General features: G+C 34.7%; 2 protein-coding genes across 3 annotated transcripts; both read right to left on the reverse strand.

The window, feature by feature from the left end:
• Positions 1-1,711: 1,711 nt before the first annotated feature.
• On the reverse strand, positions 1,712-7,817 carry LOC130746154 (protein REVEILLE 5-like). The gene is made up of 8 exons (XM_057598702.1): positions 7,510-7,817; positions 5,916-5,973; positions 5,222-5,345; positions 4,954-5,127; positions 4,693-4,824; positions 2,638-2,747; positions 2,421-2,480; positions 1,712-2,219 (listed from the first exon to the last, which is right to left on the reverse strand). Exons 1-8 carry the CDS (start codon positions 7,734-7,736, stop codon positions 2,139-2,141), a joined length of 966 nt encoding a protein of 321 aa, XP_057454685.1. The 5' UTR covers positions 7,737-7,817; the 3' UTR covers positions 1,712-2,138.
• Positions 7,818-11,542: 3,725 nt separating this feature from the next.
• Positions 11,543-16,529, reverse strand: LOC130746156 (uncharacterized protein At1g01500). Of its 2 annotated transcripts, XM_057598704.1 has the most exons (3): positions 15,403-16,529; positions 13,720-13,820; positions 12,078-12,215 (listed from the first exon to the last, which is right to left on the reverse strand). In XM_057598704.1, the coding sequence occupies exons 1-2, from the start codon at positions 16,075-16,077 to the stop codon at positions 13,761-13,763; spliced, it is 735 nt and encodes a 244-aa protein (XP_057454687.1). In that variant the 5' UTR covers positions 16,078-16,529; the 3' UTR covers positions 12,078-12,215; positions 13,720-13,760. The 2 variants fall into 2 exon arrangements, with proteins under 2 accessions (XP_057454686.1, XP_057454687.1); XM_057598703.1 differs by lacking the exon at positions 13,720-13,820 and having other exon boundaries at positions 11,543-12,215; positions 15,403-16,504.
• Between the last annotated feature and the right edge of the window lie 5,508 nt (positions 16,530-22,037).

A 22,037-nucleotide genomic window follows, 5' to 3' on the forward strand; every position in this document is an offset into this window, starting at 1 on the left:
AATTCTTGAACTGGTTGGCAATTTCAACTTGGAATCCCCAACCAGTTTAATGATTAACCTATTTCGCTTGTTCAGCGACTTGTACCCAATTTAGAATTCCCAACTAGTTTAAGAATTAACCCATTTCGCTTGTTCAGCGACTTGTACCCAACTTAGAATTCTCGACCAGTTTAAGAATTAGCATATCTCGTTAACATCGCACTTTCACACTTTAAAGTGCGAAATCAAAACCAGAACTCGAGAATCTAACCGCGAATGGAGAGAGACAATGACGACGGATTGAGCGGTGGCGGAAGCCTCTAGTAGTGGGTTGCAGCGGCATCAAAGTCCCTTTTCGTTGGTGGCGGTGGGGCATTATGGGTGTGTAAGAAGAAGAAGAGAATAGAGAAAAGGTGGGCGGATGGTTACAGGAGGGAGGTTATCATAATTTTTTTCTAAAGGGATATTTTGGTATTTTCTCACTTTTAAAGTATTTGTACTCAGTGTTTTAAAACTTGACTCGGTCGAGATGCTGAGTTAATGAGTCACTGGTGGTTACGGGAGGGAGGTTATCAGAATTTTTTTCTAAAGGGATATTTTGGTATTTTCTCACTTTTAAAGTACTTGTACTCAGTGTTTTAAAACTTGACTCAGTCAAGATGCTGAGTTAATGAGTCACTAGTCAAACCAGTGAGTCAATGAGTAGATTGCTTGTCTCAGTACGTACTAAAGAAATAAAAAATTAATAATATTAGCTAACAATAATTAATAAATTCATACTCCAAATTTTAAAATCATTACTACCACAAAAATACCTAATTAAACTACACAAAAATTTATATTTGATTAGAGTCTGTATTTTATAAATTTAAGCTTAATTACACTTTTAGTCCCCAACTTTATCTTTAATTCAAAAATCGTCCCCCAACTAAAACATTAGCAAAAAAATCCCCGAAGTTACCCTCTGTTAACATATTTGATCCTTTTAGTATTTTTCATCTAAAATCTAACGGTTTGAGGGGCCAAAAGAGCAATTAAGTCAACTTCCTCACCATCGTGCCCTGCACTTTTGGTCCCCCAATTTTCCATTTAGTAAACTTAATTGCATTTTTTATTCTTCAGACCGTTAGATTTTGGATAGAAAATACTAAAGGGACCAAATGTGTTAACAGAGGGTAACTTTAGGGATTCCTTTTGCTAATTTCTTAGTTCAGGGACGATTTTTGCAGAAAGAATAAAATTGGGAGACCAAAAGTGCAATTAAGCCTAAATTTAATAAAATGTATACTTTTTCTACTAATATCAACTTGGTATAATGGTGAGACATGAATAATTTTCTCTAAGTCATGGGTTAGAATGCTTACTATTATAATAATTTTTAGGGTTAAAGGTCAAATTAGTCCGTGTCTTTGTATCTGATTTTAAATTTAGTCCCTCCTAGAAAAAACTAAGCGATATTTCCATGAGAATTTTCCAATTTATTCAAGGTAAAGACAGAAGGAGACGACATGAGAGACGAAGGCTCATACCAAGACTCCAAGAGAGAAAACCAGAGCAAATTACGATCTTTCTAACAGATACAAAAAGGTTATAATAAGGTTTGCGCTACTGTTACTGTTGGAGTCATTTATAATCGTTTATAAACAGACTCGCAAATTTCGATCTTCTTTCCCCCAGAAATGTGAGTACTTGATATTCCCCGACATTAGGACATTGTTATGAGGAGACCAAGTACCAAAGACATGATTAAAATCACATAATACACATGCGTAGAAACGGAGTAAAACTTGTCTACGCTGTTTTATTGGTATATATACAACACAAACCTGCTATTTTATCCTAATTCTAGAAAGCAGCTTCACAGCATGATAAATAAAAGCACTCAACAGTCTGTACAGTATAGCCTCCACCAAGTGACCTGAACAGGACCCTCATTGTCCTGCATTCTAAGAACGATCATCTTCATGAGATATCTACAAACTACAAAGTCTACGCAAAACACAAGGATATCTAGTTATCTACTATGTAACCATGCCTAAAAACAAACGAGAACTCAATCCACAAGTACGTAAACGAGTTATGTACACATGAAAGCATCTACAACTGCATTTTCTCTTTTAATTTGAAACCGTGTTTCAGAACAAACTACTGGCAGCAACCTACACAGACAGAAGAACGCTCTCAGATTTAACAGACTTCGGCTTCTCAGAGTCAGCATCATAAGATGAAATCAGCCTCTTCTGCATTAGTTAAAATAAATATATCAGTCAATAGACTGTGATGCGGTCCATATTATGAAGAGTAAAATAAATGGTGCCACGTGAAATTAATAATAACAGTAGTAGATTAAATGGTGACATAACGTGTGCTGTAACTAACTATGTTGCCTGTTTAGAAAATGCCAACTGACAAGGCACAATCTATTGGAGAGCAAAACTTACATGATCCTCAAATTCAGGACTCCTCAAATTGATGGAGAGGTTCTTCATCAATAGCAACGCCTGCAAAACAGGACCATGTAAATTATTCAGGCAGACAAGACGTTAATTTAAACCATAAACATCAAACTGTCTTTAGAAACCTTGGACCTGAACACTCCCAAAGGAAAAAAAGAAATAATTCGGAGGCAATGAAAATGAAGGACTTGGTTTTAATTACCGTCTCCACATTTATTGGATCCATCTGTTTTAGTCTCTGTAAGTGATTAGTTGAATCTGGATCAAATACACTGCCGATGAAGCGGTATACTTGTGCGAAGTCTGGCATTACTGCACAAAGAACGTAACTTATTAGCACGAGCATGGTACGAATAATTTAATCATAAAAATAGTAGTAAATAGATGCTTAACAATCACAACATTTGACATCTTGCATGCCACAACTTACAAGCTTACAAGTATTAGACATCTTGCATGCTGAATGATGTAAATGAGAGGAAAAAGAAAATACTACATTACCAATGTATGGGAATATTGCCAAAATTTATTTTTATGCAGCATGCACTATTCTGATAGAGTTCATCCAGAACAGAATAGAAATATGTCAAGACAACAAGCAAAACACGATTTATTCAAGGAAGCATCCCTCTGATCAAAGTCATCTAGAGGAGGTACAAAATAAAAGTAATAAGATATTCAAGAGAACCTGTACCTCTCCAACAGAAATACCAACCTTTCCTAACCTCTTTCCCACTCTTCTCACTCCTAAATAATCAGACTCTAACTACTTTCAACTGGTATAGTAAATTATTGCAGGTTACAATCAGTTTCGATGAGGAATCATCCCCAGTTTCTTGCCCAGTCCTCCAAGTATATACTGTATTTATTACCGGCCTACTATCATACGCACTCAAGGCAGCAAATACTTCTTGCCCAGCCCTTGTCATTTCTTGGAGCCCCAACATCATATCACAATGCATATCTTGAAATTTAGGGCCCTGTTCCAACTCCTATGTAACTCTACATTACCTCTTACTTAAGCATTTCCTATTATGAAAGCAGTGGTACTGGTACTCGTTTGTAGAAGTCTTAGTTTTATTGTTACTTCTGCCACCCTTCTCAATAATAGCATCACTAGGGTTCTATGATCTAGTTTCCTTTCATTCTTTCTAAACTCCATGTTAGGGGATGAAATCATAATATAGCTGTTTGAAAAGAATAAACTAGGAGAGAAGGGGCTAATAGTTGAATGGCCCTGACATTAAACTTGATAGCTTACTGGGCCTTGCCCAGTTAGTAGTCTTGATTAGAATGGTCCTGACAGTTAAATTAACTAGGTTACTGGGCTTGACCCAGTTAGAATGATTATAAATAGGTTGGTCCCCACTAGGATAGGTTTAGGTTTTCATATTACAGTTTGGTAATTCTCTGGAAATTATTCCTCGAGTTTGTAAAGGGAATTTCCCTTCGAAGAAAAATTTCCATTCTTAAATAGTAAGAATTGTTTTGCTCACATTCATTTTTCTCATTCTTGGCTCTTCTATTGTTGCTGGTTATTAAAATAACTTAACACTCCAGGTGTCTCTGGCTCTCTCTCTTATGCTTCTTGGAAAATGATTGTATGAAAACTAATGCAAACTTGAAGAAATACATCATCTAGTCATGAATTTTACTTCCTTGAAGTTGAACTGAAAGCTTCGAGGAACACCATGATGTACTCTATGCATGTTTCCTACGAACTTAAAGAAAACCAATTCAAAAAAACTTACAATTCAACATTATTTATGCTTCTCAATCTAAAATACATTTAATTAAACTCCGTAACATCTTAAGCTTATATTTTTTGGGATATTCAGATTTCATCCTCATGTTAAGTTCGATGTGACTAGTCACCATACTTCTATAGACCTATCTCCAGCCCACCATGTAGAATTTCACAATAAAATTAAAAGATAACATAAAAGTGAGTACTTCAACCTCCCCCTTGCCCTCTCCCTACCACACCTTCCCCTTATATTACACAGTTAGATATGTTGAGTAAGACTGGAGAGAATTGGGTGATGTCAAAACCAAAATCATCTCGGAACCATGGTCTTCATACAAATGAAGTATGATTTTCAGGACTTCTTATTTTAATTTGATCAGAACTCAAGAAACACCCCGCAATTACAAACAAAATTCTATCATAGCATCCAATTAAATATTCTGTTATTATGCCTTTATGTCAATTTCAAGCACAAATAAATTCAAATTAGAGATGAACAAGCATTCCAACCTTTAATTGGCTGCCGCTGGTTGCATTGATTAATCCCTTCGCTACTTGGCCGAGCAGGAGGGGTGCTCTCATTGCTGCTACTATAACAACTATTCAGAGGAACAGCTTGCCCAGCTCCAGTCAATCCCATATCTAACAAACATTCAAATAATTTTCGAAGTTAGCATAATTTTCAAATGTGTCATAAAATAGAGTGGAAAAGTACACATTCTTATAACAAAAATGTAAAATAAGCATTGTCTTAGTTCAGGATAAACAAACCTCTTGTCCCTGGTGGCACACTAGATGATGGTATAGCCCTATAATTCCAAGATGATAAAGGCACACTAGTAACTGGTGTTCCAAGCACAGATGATGAATCTGAACTATAAATATATGCAGGTTCAATAAAAGCAGACGAAGATTGCAATGGCCCTGTGGCTTGGGATGTAGGAGCTGGTAAAATGCAAAAATAAATACCAGTGTTATCTGACAACTGATACAACAGACAAAGGTCACTGGTACATTAGATGTGGTTGGCTATACTAACCATTTTTGGGAGCTTTTTGAGGGTATGGGTGAGCAGCTTTTCTCTTGGGCCGAGGAGGAGGTACATGCTCACTTGTTCCATTCTTCTGAACTTTGAGAAAATACTTCTGCGCGTGACTTCGTATCTGCCAATAAGAATTTTATATGGAAGGGTGAAGAAGGGAAAGTGAGAGGAACATGTACAGAATGTTACAAAATTCATCACCAGAAAAAGTGACGAATCTATACTCATTAACGCCTTTTTTTGCTACCTAATTAACTACGTAACAAAAGTGAAAAACTACAAGTTTAATATACTCAGGAAGAATAAATTCAATTTCATTAAAATGCAAGAAAAACCAAAAAAAAATGTACTTATTGATTTGATACTTTGATGAACAAAAAATCAAATTCTTTTGCTGGTAAGGGCAGAAGCAAAAAAGTCCAAAATGATATGGGTAGAACTAGCTCAGAATGATCACATAAAACCCCAGACAGTCTTTTGGAGACCATCATGTTACCGTTTACTCATCTCTTCAAGCATGTTATTCAGTAATAACACTGAATAAGTTTCACCAAATATCCAGTATGGAATTCAAAATTCAAGAATAGTATGAAATAATGCATAAACTTTTTCATTATTTTAAAGGTACCAAAATCATCAAATGGTCACAAGTAATTGTTCTTTGTTCTCGGTTGACTTTTACCATAATTACCTGGATAACTGTTTTCGAACCGATGAATGCTTCAATCTTTTTCCAGTCACGATCAAATCTGAAATCAATCAGGAGAAAAAAAAGAAGGAAATTAGAGAATAAACAAATCAATCAGATACCACTACTACTGCTACATACATAAATTTTGGCCAGAAATCAATGAGAAGTAAAACAAAATACTCCATTTTTTTAGGCGCATGGTTGATGCTATCAACAAAGTACGAAATTGCATTTTTTTGGAGAGCACAATGTATACACGTAAAATGGCAGAATGGAAATGCTATGGATTGGGCTAAACTCATATCATTGACCACATATTTTCAAATACTTCGCAAGACGATAGATTCTGTAGCCATGAAGTTCCTAAACCCTAATACTTTCATTCTTAATTTTCAACCAATCTGCAAGCTATAAAGAAAATATAGATGTAGGTAAAATAAAGTTCATTCTTTAAGAAGAAGTTGATAAAAAATGCTTTTAAGCATGATTAGATAAGGATTCCTCCGAAATGCACGGGAGAAAGCAGACCTTGTGAAATAAATTCAAGCAGTCACTTTATTGATGAGGGACGCTCAAAATGTTAAGGTTGCCGAGGGATACTAGAAGTTTTAAGTAAAACTCGAAGTGAATAAACCATAAACACATGAAATCATAAAAGTAATAGCTTACAACGGATTTATTTTTTCTGTGATACATATGAACCACTCTATCATGATTTCAATTAGACGGGTAAAATTGCAAGCTTGCAACATGACCAAATACAAAATAATAGATAATAACTGAGAACGTATAAATCTTAGCTTACTGCCACTACTAATTTTCACGTGAATAGCTTAGTCCTGTCCCTGCTCTTAACTTATGTTACACATCTTCAATTCCCTACCACATTCACAAGTATTGCACATAACAGAGGTGGGATCACACGTCATTATCCCACAGTTCTTTCCTTTTCCCCTCTGCCTTCACCATCCCCATCATCCCTACCCTCACCCTCCTACGCCTAACAAACACTTCAAGAATGATTTTTGAGACCGCCACCCATCCTTCCATCATTTTTATTAGGTTCACACCAACAACACAAGCACCTCTTCAGCCTTGATCCTCACACCAAAGTTGCCATTCGTGAAGGGCAGAGCGGAGGCAAATTTAGGGCTCTAGTGCTTGCATTCACAATTCACGAGTGTTCGCATTTATTAGGATGAACAATCAACAAATTGACTTGCTCCTATTTCAATAATGTATCATGGAAGAAGAAAAACAGCTTGAAATTTTGTTGAGAAATCAATAATGCAACAAGGTAGAAGAAAACCGGTTGAAACACCGTTGAGAAGACTCTCAGGTTTCAGTTTCATTCAAGAGAATAATCTATATAGTGATGTTTTCTAGATTGGTTGATTCCTACTACAATCAAAAACCTAAACTCAGGTAAAGCGAAATTCCCAAACTTAGCAATCACCAATCACCAATCCTAACAATCCTAATCGAATTACTATTCAAAATCGACCGAAACAGTGCTTAATTGACCACAGTATCAATTTCAATTCCACCAAGAAACAGGAAAAAAAAATCAATGAATTTCATTTCATGAACTTACAATTGAAGAGCTTCTAGAAACTTATCGTGCTCCTGCTCGGTCCAGCTCTCCCTGGACTTGGTAATCGTATATGGCTTCCGGATCTTCTTACTCGGATCCTCGGCTGCAGCGGCGGTGGTAGAAGGAGGTGGCGGCGGCGGAGGGAGAGAGTTGACACCGGGAAGGCCCATATTGGAAGGATCGAAGAAGTAAAACCCTTGAGCTGGGTTAGGGTTCAGTGACACCATCAAGAACTCTCCGTTTCTGTTACCACTGTTAACCGTTTCTACTTGTTTTCCGTTTTCGTCTTCTTAGTCGCGATTTTTCGGCGATCACGCTTTATATGAAAGATCGAGAATAGCGTGAAATGACATTGTTGTCCTCGCCGACGTCTGCATCTGCTTACACGTGTCAGCAAATGATTATGCGGTTACTTCTACTGCTTCCTTTTTACTCTTTTTTTTAATTTAATTATTTTATGGAAACTAGAGTGGTTGGCGTGCAGGGAAAAAAAACGTAAAATGGAGAAAAAAAAATATTTTTTTATTATTGTTGATTAAACAACGTTTTATTGTTAAAAAAAAATCAATTTAAGGTTTTTGAGAGATGGAAACGTGGAAAGGCTTGGATTAATCGGGAAGGTTACCCTATGGCCTATACCCTCAGCTATCCATGAGTTTGAAGTCTTGGAAAGTAGGTTTCGTTACCCTAGACCTAGACAGGTTAGGCACATCAGCACATGTGCGTGTTAGACTAATATATGGAAAGTAGGATATTATATAAACGGAAATGTTTGATAGACACTTAATTTTGGGCAAACATTCAGTAAAACATATAAACATATGTTTTAGAGGCGGTTTTGAACATTCAATAGATATTTAAATTAAATGTTGCATGCTCCCATTGTGCTTAATATTCAATAAATAATTAAATATTTTACATTACTTATCGTCTTATCATACATTTTTTATTTATTTTATCTCTTTTTTTATTGAGTCGTGAATAAATCAAATAGATGATGAATACTTAAGAAGTTATAATAGAATAAGGTATGTTTGAATATCCGTTGTCATCAATGCTAATGAGTGTTAACACTCATTTTGAGTGAAAATTAAATGAAACTTTTTTTATGTATTAATATGAACATGCTTTCACATTTGCTCAAACACACACTAAATAGAAAATGTTACTAAGTTACAGGTAAATCTCAACCTATATGTAGTTATTGCCAAAATGAAATTACTTCACTGTGAGAAAGATCTGAGTTGTTTTATAAGGAGAGTTTATATGTCTTACACTTATGTTATGTGTGTGGTATATCCTATCTTAATTAAACAAATGATTGGTGGGCCAAACTACATTTGTGGCGGTTTCAAATCGCCACAAAACACTTTTTTTTTTACGTTTTCCACTTTGTGCCGGTTTTAAACCGCCATAAAAGTTGGTGTTCAGACATACCATACAAGTTGGTGTTCAGACATATTGTGTAGTTTACGTGTCACCGTTGTTGATTAAATTCATGGTGGCTACTGATTTAGCGTCAGCGTAGGATTTGATACTAGAGGCTGAAAACCAACATTTTGTGCCAACCTACACTTTAATATTGTCCACCCTAAGCTAGCGCAACACACTCATGACCATTAGCGTCAAGTGTATATTTCGACAATAGTTAACAATGTTTTGCATCGTCTTTGTTATTCATCATTTTGGCTTTTTTTTATTCATATTTTGCGAGTTTTCCTTTGGAGATATTTATCTCACTTGATGCTTGGATACGAGAATATTTGATCCCAATCAGAAATTGAGTGAAAAGGTGTCAAAAACATCAAGATACACATTGGATTGCGAAGGGTTATGATAAACAACCATTTACCCACTTTAGTGACAAAATTCAACCTAGTTTCCCCTCTTTTTAGCTATAAAGTGATATAATTTGAAATTACATAAAACAACTTTTCAAACGCAACTAATTTCATCCAAAAACAGTGCACAAACAAATGAGAAATCGCACAACAATATTGACATGTTGAATAAAAACGTGAATGGAAATTCGAGTTTCAAATGAAAAAGATAAACAATGAATGCACTTTTTTTTTTATAGGCAAATATTAGTGGTTAGTTTTTAGTAGGTTAAAAAATCCCTTCAAAGTTCCCTTTCAGGATTCGAACCCTGGACCTTCCCCTCCCCACCCTTATGTCCCCTAGCTCTTACCACTTGAGCTAACCCTCGGGGACACAATGAATGCACTGTGACAAAGACCACTAGCGAATCTAGAGAGTGCGTGAGATTCTGATCTGTAGAAAACTTCGTTTTCATTTCCATTTCTTTCCTTATACTGGACTCAATAGTCAATATAACTATTTTGTATAAATTTTGAAAATAATTTAATATTTTCTGTGAAAACTAAATTATTATAAGAATAGTAAATTATTAAAATTCAAAGCATAAGACTTCAATATTAATTCATTTTCAAAGAAAAAAGGCTTAATTGCACTTTTGGTCCCCCAACTTTGACCTTCCTGCGAAAATCGTCCCCAAACTTTAAAATTAGCAAAAACCATCCTCAACGTTTACACTCTGTTGCAAAACTGGTCCGTCTTTACACTTCCGTCTAAAAACTAACGTTTTCTGGGTAAAAAATAATAAAATAAGAAAAAACTTCACCATCTTCATCTTCTTCATACCTTCAAACTCAGAATTCTAGAAAAAACAAAAGAAAAATTCATGATTCAAGAATCTCATTACAAACTAACAATTAATCAAGCATAAATTCTAAGGCACAAAAATCCAGCGGTGGAGAAGTTGGCAAACGATATGGGTTTCTCTGAGCTTCAAAACCAGCATCAACCTTCCATAAATCAACCCCAAATGTTTCTTTGAGCTTCAAAACCAACTCAAAACTTGATACGAGTTCCATTGTCGTTGCAGATCTGGGTTGGATTAAAGATGATGAGATGAAGAAGAGTAATATTCTCCCATCAACAAACCCAGAAAAAAACCCATTTTCTCGCGCTCTGCTTCTCGCTTGTGCTGCTTCGACGTGACGTGACGTAGCGAACCAGGTGTTGGGTTGTTGCAGCACATCTCGCAGAGGATAGGGGTTCAAATCCTATCTTCGTGGTGGGGCAGGACCGCTTAAGCGTCCCTTCTTTGATCTTCGCCTTGTCGCTCACTGTGCCGCTCACCGTTTGATGTGTTGTTGGCCGGAACATGGTGACGGCAATGAATATAGCAAAGTGGATCAGTGTCATTTCCTTTGAAGATGAAAATTTATTATCAGCAGTTGAATTTTTTTCCTTTCTAATGTTTCTTGAAATTATTGTAGGCACTCTTGTGCTTTTTGGGTGAGGATGAAGAGATGATAAATAATTCATTTTTTTGAGTTTTTTTGTTGTTAGAGATGAGGATGATGAAAGACTATTGGAGATAATGATGAGTAAATTTCACATTCTGAGTTTTTGTTGTAAGATAATGAATAAAGATTAATTTTCTCCAACGCTCAGAGAAACCCAGATTCAATTCTTTTCCATAATAGAAAATGCAATATCAATATTTGTGCCTCAGAATTGTTAGTTTGTAATGAGATTCTTGAATTCTGAATTTGAAGGTATGAAGAAGATGAAGATGATGAAGTTTTTTAATATTTTATTATTTTTTACCCAGAAAAAGTTAGATTTTAGACGGAAGTGTAACGACGGACCAGTTTTGCAACAGGGTGTAAACGTTGAGGATGGTTTTTGCTAATTTGAAGTTCGGGGACGATTTTCGCAGGAAGGCTAAAGTTGGGGGACCAAAAGTGCAATTAAGCCAAGAAAAAATAGTTAAACATTATTTAGGAACTCTCTCAATTCTCACCTTTTCTTCATCTTTACCTTTCTGGAACTCTCTCAATTGGTTCTCTCTGATATGGTATCAAAGTTGAACTCAATCCATGGCTAACTGAAATGCTTCTTCTAATCGATTCATTCTCCAGACTTTCTCAAACCCTTTCCTCTAAGCTCAATGAAGAACCTTTCAATTGCCAGAATAAACAAAAAACTTGTATGCATGGAATCAAACTGAAAATGACATTCATTTACCATACGAACATAAATATATATACGTATCAAAATTTGTATCAAATGACAATATCTACAAGCCAACAAACAGTAAAATTCTCAATACATGTTCAGAGTCAATACCTCTATCGCAAGCTTATGGAAGACAAGTTCCTGCTGGCACACCACATCCTCATTGTGTCTCTATCTCTTATTGATATCTATCGTGTAGGAGGATCAGATACAACTAGCATGAATGCAAATTGATCTTCAACTCTATAACAAAACTATAAAACAACATCTACAAAACTTATGCTTCATGCATTCAAGCTGCTATTTATACTTTGGTTTCTCAATTCCTCCTTCAGGAATGTCCCAACCTTTATCCAACTCCAATATATTTTCTTGCGCTTCTCATAAAGGTGGATTAGCAATTAGCAAATTCCTTGAGCTCATTAGAAAAATTTCCTCCTGAAATTCCTGGTTGTCGTTTGGTATGAACGCATGAGCAGTCCAACACCGATCCCAATCCCCACGCACATCCCAAGGCCAATTCCGACACCGACTCTAACACCAGCATTGAACCACGTTAGCTGTCCATCCTCACCGGGGTACATCTCTTGAGAGTAGAAAACATGCCCCATCTTCCCATCAGAATCATAATCATCATCAATTTCTGACTCTGTTATCTGCACAATATCATCAATGTAAAACACTTGACATTTCAGAAATCACAAGGCTGATGTAAAGAGACAGTGAAGCTAGACCTCTACTTCTTCTTAACCAACTGTGTTAGAAGCATAAGTGCACTTAGAAAAATAAAAACTAGAACATTATATTATTTAATGGAAAAGAGCGATAAGCATTATGATATAATTGCACAAATATCGTCGGTGGTCAAGCTAAAAGCGTATGCAATAACAGAAAGAAGGATATTATTATGGCACGTTCAATGATAATGCTTCGAGCTGTAATCAGTACAAGATACGATGGTTCAGCAGACAACACTGTGAATGAAATTTACATGATTGAGTTTATCAGCAATGGAGAACTACTATTTATGATATTATACCTATACCTATTACCTAACCAAGTAACCATCTACTAAGAGTATCATGCTACCGGCAGTCCGGCATAAACCAAGCTGGATGAATAGTTCTTAAACTTAGGCCCCGTGGAAGAGCTTACTTGAGCTTATCTTATAAGCTAGCGTAAGTGCTTACGCAAGTGTTTGAGAGAGCTTATGTAAATAGCTTATGACCTACCTATAAGCTGTTTTGAGCTTATTTTCATAACTTGTTCAAATTAGCTTATGAATAAGAGCTTATGCTTACCTATTTCAACTTATTTCAATAAGTTTCTCAAATTAGCTTAATAAGCACTCATGCGATACACGCTTAATTAAGTTATTTACCCAAACGCACATATAGTGCATATTTAGATAGTTTTTATTGGCGTCAAAAAGTTTTTTCCCTCCTTTGCAGCTTCCCAAGAGCCCCTTTTTTTCTAAAAGAAAAGAGCAATTATTTCTTCCAATCCAAAAATATGTTTTCCAATACATGCAGAAGGTGTTATTGCTAGACACATCTTACATCCTAATAGGGATCATTAGTAAACTAGCAACAGAACCAGAAAAATTTGTTTATGAAACAATAATAAAATCAAACAATTGGAGGATAAAAGTGTTACCAACTATGTATTTCTTTATAACCATTACAATGTTACTAGTTCTAACAGGTTAACTGAAAATGACAAAACAAAATTCCTTTGATATGCATAAGAGTTTGATGTTGATCCATTTGCAGTGTAAAGTTTTTACATGAGCATTTCAATGATATGTTGTATACTTTGTATTATCGTTGCAGTGATATATGTAGTATACTTTGTAGTTACTGGTTCTAATAGTTAAGCTCTTGACAACACATGGTTAGATTGTCAAAATGTTTTAAAATGACAATTGATGAAAATTAAATTTATTCAATTACCACTTTGTTATGGTTGGATTGCAAAACAAAAAAGTAATCTAACTGCGATGGTTATGCCATTAAATGCTTTCTTGTTGATCTACATAGCTTGAAAATGATAAAATAGATATCTGCATTCTTTAACGAATAATATAATGTAGGCAAATAGTTGCAACAATACAACATTAAAATTTCAAAATGACATTTCCGAGCCATGACCTTGACATACCGAAAAGAACAAATTCTCCATAATCCACTTTCATGCATAATTCAGAAGTTGAACATTAGAACAAGCCATGGGTACAACCGTACAACTCCAAGTAGAGAAACCTAAAAACCAAATAGGCTTCAGTACACGACCACACATACACTACCATGGGTTCTTCCTAAAATCTTTAAATAATCTAACTTAATTTTGGAAGGAGGTGTCTGGATGAGAGTCTTGCAACAAAAGCATTTATAATGCCAAAACATGATTCTACTACACAAAATTGCGCTTGATTGTTACTTAAAGTACATGATTTAAATCCTAAAAGCATACCCTAAATGTAAATTTCTACATGTTTGGTCCCAAACTTCTTTGGGAGTGCGTACACTAAGTTTCATTCCCAAACTTCTTTGGGAGTGCATACACTAAGTTTCATTCCGAAACAATAGGTTTGACGAAATCATGTTAGCTCATATTTAAAGGTTAAACATGGTTGTCTAGTTTGAGTAGAAGCAAGAAAAAGTTGCTTTCCTGTTGAGTCAAACTATGTTTTGCAGATTGCGACAACTCGCTCAAGCACACCATTCAGAATAACACAAAACACACCATTGGTACAAACTTCATCAGGAATTGCTTAAAGAATAAAAATATCTAAAAGCATAAACCGTTTCACCTCTAGCTATATAAGAATTTGGATTAGGCCTAACTCTACCTCAAAAACTAACTTGGAGATGAGCAGGGACGGATATACGTGGGGGAGTATGGGGTCAAATGCCCCCACGTAAATTTTATTCTGAATGTATATATATACTTGACCATCCTTAGTTTTTCTTCGAATTATATATAAACTTTGCCCCCACCTGTTTTTCTTTTGATGATATATACTTATATCTGTTGCATTAGTTGTACGTCTACAATATTCAACAAGAGTAGATTATTGACAAGAGTAGAATCTGAGGCCAAATAGGAAGAAATTTGTAACTAAATTTTTTTAAATAGAAAAATTCATTGGATTTTATTTATATGCACATATAATGTAAAAAAATTATACATGTATTTAATCACTTCCGAATAATAGCTCATGATCGGAGTTGGGGGACATATAAGTTGGGAAGGGGAAGGTTCAGGGATTAAACCTTAGAGGACTGTAACTAATTTTTCTGATGTAAAGAAAACACTTCTCAACTTATTTTAACTTATTTATTTTATGATACATCGGAAAACATTTAAACTTATTTTAACTTATTTATGATGTGATAAAATAATTGATTTTGATTGGATGATTATGTAAAAATATTACATTGTTAGTATATCATTATTAAATTTTTTCATATGCATGTCTAGATTTGCCCCCACGACATAAATTTTCTGGATCCGTCACTGGAGATGAGGATTTTCCTCCGATTTATGAGTACTTTATTTTTTGTCTCTAACTCTACCTCAAAAACTAGCTTAGAGGTAATTATTGTCATCCCATTTATTAGTACTTTATTAGCGATATCTCTAGTCTAGTCAATGCGACACTTAACATTAACAAGCTCACTTTGAACTAAAATCTACCAAATTAACATCATTCAGAAACCAATTTCTAAGAACTCGAATCCACAACACAATCAAATATCTGTTCAAACACATCATGCAGAACAGCACAAAAGGAATTAACAGCTCAGGACAGATACAACTGCAATCTCAAAGGAACATTACCTGCAATTTTGGAAGCGGAATCAATCCGTTCCGGACACCATTCTCCTTCTCCGTCATCATCTCCTCATCTTCAGGAATAGCATCCAGCGTGAAATGCCTGGGTACTCTCCTCCTGGGGCTCATCTGAATGGTCTTGCTCAAAATCACCGGCACCCCCGAACAACACCCGGCAACATAAACCTCTATCGACGGCGCCGATACCCCAAGCTTCGGCCGGAAGAACGCCGACGAACCCGACCCAATCGACCCGGTCGCCAGATGACAATCCATAGTCCACCCCGACCCACTTCCCCAATCAGCATCCAACCGCTCCAACGACCCACAGAGGAACAACCCCTCCTTCTCATACACCTCAAACTCCGCACCTCCAGTGAGGCGCACGCTGTCGGTGCTGACATACGTAACCTCCGCCGACTCCTTGTCAACGCGGTCCCGCCGCAGGGTAAGCGGCGACGGCGCCTTGGAACCCGGTACGGCGGAACCGTTGATTACAATGGAAACGCCGATCTCGCGGTGAGGATGGCAGAGGGTGAGGTAGTCAGGGACGCTGTCAACAACGCAAGGCGAGATTCGAACGTAGAAGAGCCTGATTTCGAGGCACGCCCTGTGGGTTTTCAGGGCAGGGAAACTCAACGAGTTCGCACTCTTTGCAATCGCTTCATCCTGTTGATCCATATAAGAACAGGTTGTGAATTTTCCTTGGATAAATGCGAAACCCCACCACGCCAAACAGTGATATTTGTAAAGTTGGATGGAAAATTGAATCTGGTGGTGGTGGAAAATTTGTCAAAGTTGAAATTCCAGGGGAATTTGTTAGAAGTGAAATTGGAAAATAGAAATCTGGTGTTTGTTGAATTGAATTTTCTTCGAAGGAGGAGCGGAAAAAAGGGGTTTAACTGTGAAAAGAAAACTAAAAACGAGTTTGTTTTAGTTTTTGAGGGTTTACAGTGAAAGGTGAATATAGCGTAGCTTGTTGTGAGGTTATAATTGGAAGGAGTCAAACTCAAAGGAGAGAGTCATGTGGAGAAGGAGAAGGAGAAGGAGAAGGAGAAGGACACGCGTCTTTTGTTGCATCGATTTCAAAGGCTACTCTGTCTATGTTGCTGGACTCTTATATTGGAACAGACAACCACTAACTGCTAGCTGCTAACTAATTTGCTAGGGCTACCGTCACCCCGCATCTTCCTCTCATTATAAAGTCTTCTTAAGAAAACAATTGTATTTATTAAAAAAATCCGTAATGAGGTTAATGAGCCATTGAGCCCCATCTGATATACGATATAGTATAAGGTCTGGTGTAAGACTTAAGAGTTCGTTTGATACGTCGTATTAAACATGATAATATATGATTATATAATACATTAAAGACTTATCCATTGTTTGGTACTCACATTGTATTGTATAAGCTTATACATCAATATCTTCTTATACATTGAAATGATGGATTATTTAATCCACTTATAGATGATATGTAAGGCATGATAAGAGTTGATGTATGAACTACTTGAAAATATTTAATCAACCGCCACCACTCTTCTCCACCACCACCTCCGCTGCCGCTACCATGCTTCACCACTGCCACCATCGTTGATACCCATCGTTATCACCACACTATCACCATCGTTGCCACCACCACCACTACCGCCACCACCACCACTATCGCCGCCACTACCACCTCCGCTGCCGCCACCATGCTTCACCACTGCCACCATCGTTGATACCCATCGTTATCACCACACTATCACCATCGTCGCTGCCACCACCACCGCCACCGCCACCACCACCACTATCGCCGCCACCACCACCACACTCCTTAACTGCCACCATCTAACGTCATCGTCATCGCTACTACCACCACTGCCGCCACACGCCACCATCGCCGCTAGCGCCACTCCTATCGTCGTCGCCACACGCCACCATCATCACCTTCCAATACCACCACCACCAATGTCGCCACAAAATTATATAGTGTATGACCAAACGATGTATAGTATTAAAATTTTATCAGTCCTTATCATATCAAGCATAATACACTCAGGTCTTATACTCTCAGACCTTATACTATACAACATACCAAACGGACCCTTAAGAGCTCGTTTAGTGGACATGATATGTAGACAAATCTATTGTTTGTTGTGCCAGCATGATATAATAACCCTAAATCCAACTATTTCAATATTTGTATTTTATATAATCTATCTATCTATCTATCTATCTATCTATCTATCTATCTATCTATCTATCTATCTATCTATCTATCTATCTATCTATCTATATCTATACTATATATAAAAGCAGAGTTTCTGCAGCCTTGAGGGCAAATTGGTCATTCAATAATCCATTGCACTACAATATAATTTTCAGCATGGGTATTTTAGTAAAAATCCACATAATTTTTCAAAGATTCAATACTGGTCGTTGATAACTTTGTGACAACTCTTCAACTTCAGGAGAAAAGTCAGTTTCATAGTAATCTCATTGTCTTTTGGCATTCCCAAGTGCGTTCACTAAGCTCAATTTTTTAGAACCTTTGAAGAGACCTTCAATCTTCTTCAGTTTTTTAGACCTTCAATCTTCTTTAAGCCTTAAACTACGAGTATAAATACCCCTTTGCTCCATACTATTTTTTGTGGTTTTCTTACCTTTATTTTGCTTCTTATTTGGTTTAAAGTAGATCAATCATTGACCCTTCAAGCTTGATCAACCTTTCAAATGGTGAATGTTCTTCCATGTATTTTTTGTTTTTCCCTTCTATTTTATCATTTTTTTTATGTTTTCTCATTTTTTTAAAAAGTGAGTGGGTCTACATAGGCTTGAGCTTCTAATTTCGAATATTACCGTGTGGTTTTTCTTAATTTCAGGTTCAAATTGTACGAGTGGAGAAGAGGACAAATGAGTGTGTTATGAGGAAACAAGCAAAGCGAGACAAATGTGTAAATAAATAACTATTATGTTTGTATTTTTTCCTTGAAAATGTAGTTTTCCTTAAACATTCATGCTTGAATTTACAAATTGTTATTTTGTTGGAAAATGACTCAACTTACACATTTTTTGGCATTTTGTTGGGCGAGGACTCCGCTTGCACCATTTTTTGCATGGGTTTGAAACACAAAAACAAGAATTTGTGTTTGCAATTTGGTTTAAATAACCAAGATGAAGGATTCTTGCTTCCATAGTTGAACAACTTGGAAGGCAAACTGTATTGACTAGGAAAATGCACCATTGAAGGGTAGTTGTTGCAACAATAATGATACGAGTGATGAGGATGATCAAGCTTCCAAATCATGTCCCATCCATATATTCTTCTATACTTGACAAGAGTTTGAGTTAAATATTTCAAATGATTTGTTCTATCGGTACCAGAAAAGAAGGAGGGATATCCAACTTTAATAGAGACACATACATCTTTAGAGGCATGGGTTGAAGAAAAATGAAAGAGACAACGGTTAAAGAACCCAAACTTGCCCATCAAGGTTTTGTAAGTTCCTTGAAATCATTATGTTCTTGCATCGACTTAAATTACTCCAAACCGATGTTAAATCTAGAAAATTTACTTAAATTTGATAGAAGAATGTTCAAGTTCATTGGTACATTACTTATTTTTATTTATATTATTAGTAAATTATAATAGTAATAGTTGTGCATATTAATATCTATTTATTAACATAATAAAAATTTAAGACTAAAATTGATAACATAATGAATTGAAGAATATTATAGAGATGTTGATGAAAACTTTTATATGTTAATAGTGCAAAAATTAATAGCAGACTCAAGACATATAAATATAAACAATATTTTTCATATCTTATAACTAATTTTATAAATATTTGAGTCATGTAATTTGAAACAATATCATATACATGGAATTAGGTGAAACTTACAATTGGATAGTAAAGAGGCATAAGTTATAAAGTTGAAGTTCATTCAATAAATTTTTAGCAGTTATAAAATGTGAATTCCTAAAATTTCATTCTATATTAGCACTTATAATAATTGATGTCATGAATAAATATTATTTATGACACATGTCACAAATAATAAATGAGCACTCACACACTTTGTTTACTGTAGTGTTAAGGTTGAATAAGTGAGATATGCGAAAGTGTTGGAAAAATTAAAATTATAAGAGTAATATATGAAACTTGATTGAAAATAATTTAAATTAATAATTTAAAAAATAATAATAGAATGAGTTACTATTTAAGGAAGAAATATCATATATATAAATATGAATTAGACTTAGATAAATGTTCAAATTGAAATTAATACAAACATTTCATTTTTTTTTAAATATCTTTGAATTTTAATTTTAATTATCCAATATTGGAATTTTAAACTAAAACCAATATAGATTTCAATTTAAATTGAAACAAAATTATTTAAACACCATTTACTCATAAAAGCAAATGTTCATTAAAAATATAACAGTTAAAAATTTAATTAAATTGAAATTGAAAGAAATCATTTAAATACAATTTAATCTATTTTATTTTGACTTAGTAACATACCAGATGGTGGCGTACTTAAGCCAAGAAAATAACGAAGAAATTTTAGTTTAGATAGTTCATTTGTGTAAGATCAAAAACTTGGGATGCTGATGATGAAGTTCGAGATTGGGTACCCAGTTGAAAGGAACCGTGTTTGATGGAAGACTAGGAATTAAGTGTGAAGTAGCTTGCGTGTAAGTTCTGAAGACCTTGCAACTGAGAGCAATTCAAGGTGCAATGATGAAAATACCAACTGTACAAATTATTTCGGGATTTAGTCAGTCAAGGGCGTCAATTTGTTCTAGGTAAGCTCTTCTTTTCTATGTGAGATTCATATACATACTCCATAGTAAAGTTATTTGGATATCTAAGTAAAAACCTTTTCTTGGCTTAAAAAAACGCAACAAAAATCCGCCAGAACTCCAAGATGCATAAACTCTCAAGAACATCCACTAACCTCATCGACTTCAGGCATGACAGCACCGGTGTGAAGCAGATTCAACAATTCTTATATTTAAAATAAATTTTATTCTCTTAATTCATGATTCTTCTTTTAGTAAATCTATAAAAATAACTAAGAATATGAAGAAAAAAAATACACATTATAAACAAAAATGAATATCTCCGTGTATTTCATGGGTCACAATACTAGGACTTGAATTAAAACTTCTCGAGTTAAAATCTGTTTATATTTTCCTTTTTTTTTTCTTCTGTTTTTGTGCTCAATCAACAATTATTCTATATGAAAACTACTGTTACCTCCAAAAAAAATTACTTTCTTTTTGTGTAAGAGGTCTTTCTTTGAAGGAAATCATGTTCGAGTCGAGAACATCCATATCACTGTGAAGTTATCTCTCGTAGGGGAAAGTTACTTTCATTCTACATGAAACAAAAAATAAAAATCTATATGAAAATTACCTAAATGTCCAACAAATTTACCTCACATAATTTGCCTAGCTTAAAACTCTCATGTATTGTCATTTTTTTTCACTCTCTTTTATTTCTTACATTTCTTTTCATATGTTTATTTGTTTGACAGAAATAAGAATGAAAAGACACACACACATATATATATATATATATATATAATAGTTTCTTTTATGCAAGAGAAAAACAAACACATTTATCATGAAAAAAATACTTACAAACTAATATTTTCTTATATCTAAAATTAAATTTTATCATTTATTAATCGGTAAATTATCTTTGGCCATTGTTAAAAACTACGACACACACCCTTATTAATACCAACCACCCTAATGTGTAGCGGTAGTGAAAATGTAACACACTTTCAAGTGTGGTACACATTGGGGATGATAATGATAGGTGTGAGTGATATTAATATCAATGTCAATTATCTTTTAACTAGTCCTTTTGACCCGTGCGATGCACGGGGGATTTTCATTTTAGATTATCGCGTGAATTTTTTTAAAATATGTGTTGTTTTTATTATGTTAAAGATTAAAAGAAAAAATTAATTATATAAAAGAAAAGAAAATTTGTTTTTTTGTGATGAGTGTGTTTGTTAATGTTTTGTAAAAGCGCAGTCATTTTATTTAATTGTGGTTTTTACCCTTATTTTTCTAAATGCTACATTATTTAATTTTTTCTATATAACGATTTAATAGTTTTTGAAGTCATTCTTAACTAATTTTTTTTATCAATTTGTATTATTTTTTATTATATTTAGTTTTTTTTCAATTAATTTGTACTTTTTTGAATTTTTGAATTATGTTTTTTAAACTTTATTTTTTATTTTTGTTACTTACAAAGAATTTCAAAAAAAAAATACATAAGTTTGAATGTCTTTTACGATGAATAAAGTTGTTGTTCCAATTGGTGTCCATTTTCATTCGACCTCTTAGTGAGATTGAAGAATATAACGTTTTAAATGCTTAACTGGGCAATTAATTGTGACCTCCATAAATTTTCTCATTTATAAGAGAAGAATACTTAACCTTAAAATTCAGACATCTAAATTTTAAAACTAAGAGAAACATTAATGTGTTTTTTAGTTATATTTTTCATTCCGATCATTCAAATGTTAAAATAATCAAATTAAAGAGGCAATGTTTACATGATTTTGTTTTTTCCCCTTTTTTTATCCATTGTTTTTCATTTTGGTTTTATATAAAGCAAATAGTT

The sequence above is a fragment of the Lotus japonicus genome, chromosome 3 (genome assembly GCF_012489685.1).
Source record: "Lotus japonicus ecotype B-129 chromosome 3, LjGifu_v1.2".
NCBI classification, from domain to species: Eukaryota; Viridiplantae; Streptophyta; class Magnoliopsida; order Fabales; family Fabaceae; genus Lotus; species Lotus japonicus.